Source organism: Pteropus alecto, unplaced genomic scaffold, assembly GCF_000325575.1.
Source record: "Pteropus alecto unplaced genomic scaffold, ASM32557v1 C19046741, whole genome shotgun sequence".
Lineage (NCBI taxonomy): Eukaryota > Metazoa > Chordata > Mammalia > Chiroptera > Pteropodidae > Pteropus > Pteropus alecto.
In genome coordinates this window covers 1-2,598 of record NW_006494445.1, presented here as the reverse complement: position 1 = coordinate 2,598, position 2,598 = coordinate 1, and the positions used below count along the sequence as shown (strand labels likewise).

General features: G+C 47.3%; 1 protein-coding gene across 1 annotated transcript; it reads left to right on the top strand.

Annotated features, from left to right (window-relative positions):
- Positions 1-399: 399 nt before the first annotated feature.
- LOC112473537 (UDP-glucuronosyltransferase 3A1-like) lies at positions 400-2,587 on the top strand. Its single transcript, XM_025041887.1, has 2 exons — positions 400-609; positions 2,311-2,587. Exons 1-2 carry the CDS (start codon positions 440-442, stop codon positions 2,585-2,587), a joined length of 447 nt encoding a protein of 148 aa, XP_024897655.1. The 5' UTR covers positions 400-439.
- The last annotated feature ends 11 nt before the right edge of the window (positions 2,588-2,598 follow it).

Sequence of the window (2,598 nt, the reverse complement as noted above, 5' to 3'; positions counted from 1 at the left end):
AGAGAGATCTAAAGAGAAAGCAGATGAGAAAATCAGAGAGGCACTAAAATCAAAGAGAGACACTGAGTGGATAGAGACGGACGGATGGACAGACGGACGGACGGATGGATGAATGGATGGATGGAGATATATGCTTCGCTTAGCACTATTCCCTACAGAATTTTCTGGGTTCTGAGTTTTGCCTGTGCTCTAGCTGAGGCAAGGAGTCTCTATACAGAGGCAAAAGAATCCTGCACATGCACCTTGGATGTGTCCGAAGCCAAATCATCTTTAGAATGTGTCCGGCACACCTCGAGATCCCTCGGTGTATGTTTTGCCCTAAGTGCTTTCCCTTGTGTTCTGCAACTTTTCATTCAGAAGTGTTTTGCTCTCTTTTTCATTTACAACAGCTCACCCTCGCATCCGTCTTTTTGTCACCCATGGAGGGTTGAATAGCATAATGGAGGCCATCCAGCATGCTGTACCCATAGTGGGGCTCCCCATCTTTGGAGACCAGCCTGGAAATATGGTTCGAGTAGAAGCCAAAAAGTTCGGTGTCTCTATTCCTTTCAAGCAGATCAAAGCTGAGACATTGGCTCTGACGATGAAGCAAGTCATAGAAGACAAGAGGTATGCAGCTCTGGGCTTGTGGTCACAGAGGCTGAATGCAGACCTCAGACACAAAGAGCTGTGTATGGGTCTTTTCTGCCACAAAAGCTGCAACTTCCAGGATACAGGATCATATGTGTTTGATGCTAACAGCTGACCTCTTTCCTCTGAGAACAAGACCAGGCCATTTTAGTTAGATGTGAGAATATTTTTCTATCTTATGGGTTGTAAGGAACGTGAACTACTTACACAGGGTGTCTTTGGAGGTCTTATATTTTGGGGGTGCTTATGGTAGAATTCCTATTGAGGCAGGAGGTTGCCTCTCTGTACCCCAATATGCCACACTGTTCTCCACCTCAGGCCTTTTGTCTCATCTTCGTGATATTTGGGTCTCATCTCTAACGTCGCCTCCTCAGAAAGGCTGCCTTTGTCTGACAGCCCCAACTAGACTCCTTCCCCACCCACGCCAGTCTTCATCCGTGATTTCCTCTACGCACTACTCAGGATCTGTAATTACCCCATTTCTTTAGCACTTTTAATTTATCATCTGTTCCCCCACACTTGAAAGTAGAGACTAAACTTCCCGAGGACAGTAGTGAGTGTCTCTTCTTTGCCACTGTGATCCCAGGGCCTAGCAAAGGGCCTGCCACAAACTCAGTGTGAAGGAATTTCTGTTAAGTGAGTCATTAAAAAAATCCATTGACCTTATATAAATTCTGATCCAGCACAATGATATTACATGAAGAGAAAAAATATATATATATGTATTTATTATAACTAAAGAGTACTGAATAGCTTAGGGTTTCAAGGGTACATAAATCCAATCTCAAGACTCAACGCATTCCCTCGCACGTAGAAGCCCTGGAAGGAGTTCTTGTTAGATGCCTGGAAAACAACCAAGTAGCTTGTGATTCTCAACCTGAGAAAAGTTGTTAAGCTCCAGGGTGTTTGATAACCCGAAAGTTTTATACGTATTTGATATCTTATGTGTTGTCAATGTTTGGTTTCTGATAAATGAGGTGGGATCTTTCATTGGCTTTCCAAAGACCGAGACCCAAAGGCCATGATGCACTGACCCCTGTGAAGGAGTCGTTTGAGCTGGGCTGATCCGCGGACATTGTGCCTCAGGACCAGCTACATAATTTGTGGAGCCCGATGGAAAGTGGATGTGCAGGGTTCTTTATTCTTAAGCTGAAAGATTTCAAGATGGTGACAGCAGAGAATTAAATCAAGCACAGGACCTGTCTCAGTGAGGGGTCCCGTACAGGTATGCAGCCACAGCCCATGAAGCCAGTACTGGTCAATGCTGTGCTGTGAAGGGGCTGCAGATTGCAGGTGTTATCCTGGGCTGCAGTCCCCAGAGCCATATTTGTCACCTAGCCCCGACACTAGCACAAAGTAGGTACTCAGTATACATATATGATGATTACATCGCGCACAATTTTCCTGTTGTCTATCATAAGCCTCCTTGGGGTAGAGACTAGTCCTTATGAACTCAGTCACTTAATTTTAAGTGTGGCATTTTTAGCACTAAGTGCGGGTCCTTGCATATAGGTATGAGTTTGAACTTTTCAGAGGGTCCCAGCTAGACGGTGGCAAGGCCAGGCCAACAACTTCTCCTTGAAACGCAGTCTTTTGTGCATGCGGTGAAAGGAGCGTGAGACAGGTCTCGAAGACTTCTGAGACCGCATGAGTAACGCCCGCCTGTGTCTCTGCCAACAGGTACAAGTCGGCAGCAGTGGCCGCCAGCATCATCATGCGCTCCCACCCCCTGACCCCCACCCAGAGGCTGGTGGGCTGGATCAACCATGTTCTACAGACAGGGGGAGCAGCGCACCTCAAGCCCCATGCCTTCCAGCAGCCCTGGTATGAGCAGTACCTACTGGATGTCTTCTTGTTCCTCCTGGTGGTCACCCTGGGCTCCCTGTGGCTCTGTGGGAAGCTGCTGGGCGTGGTGGCCAAGGTGCTGTATGGGGCCAGGAAGCAGAAGAAGGCCTGATGAACAGTGCA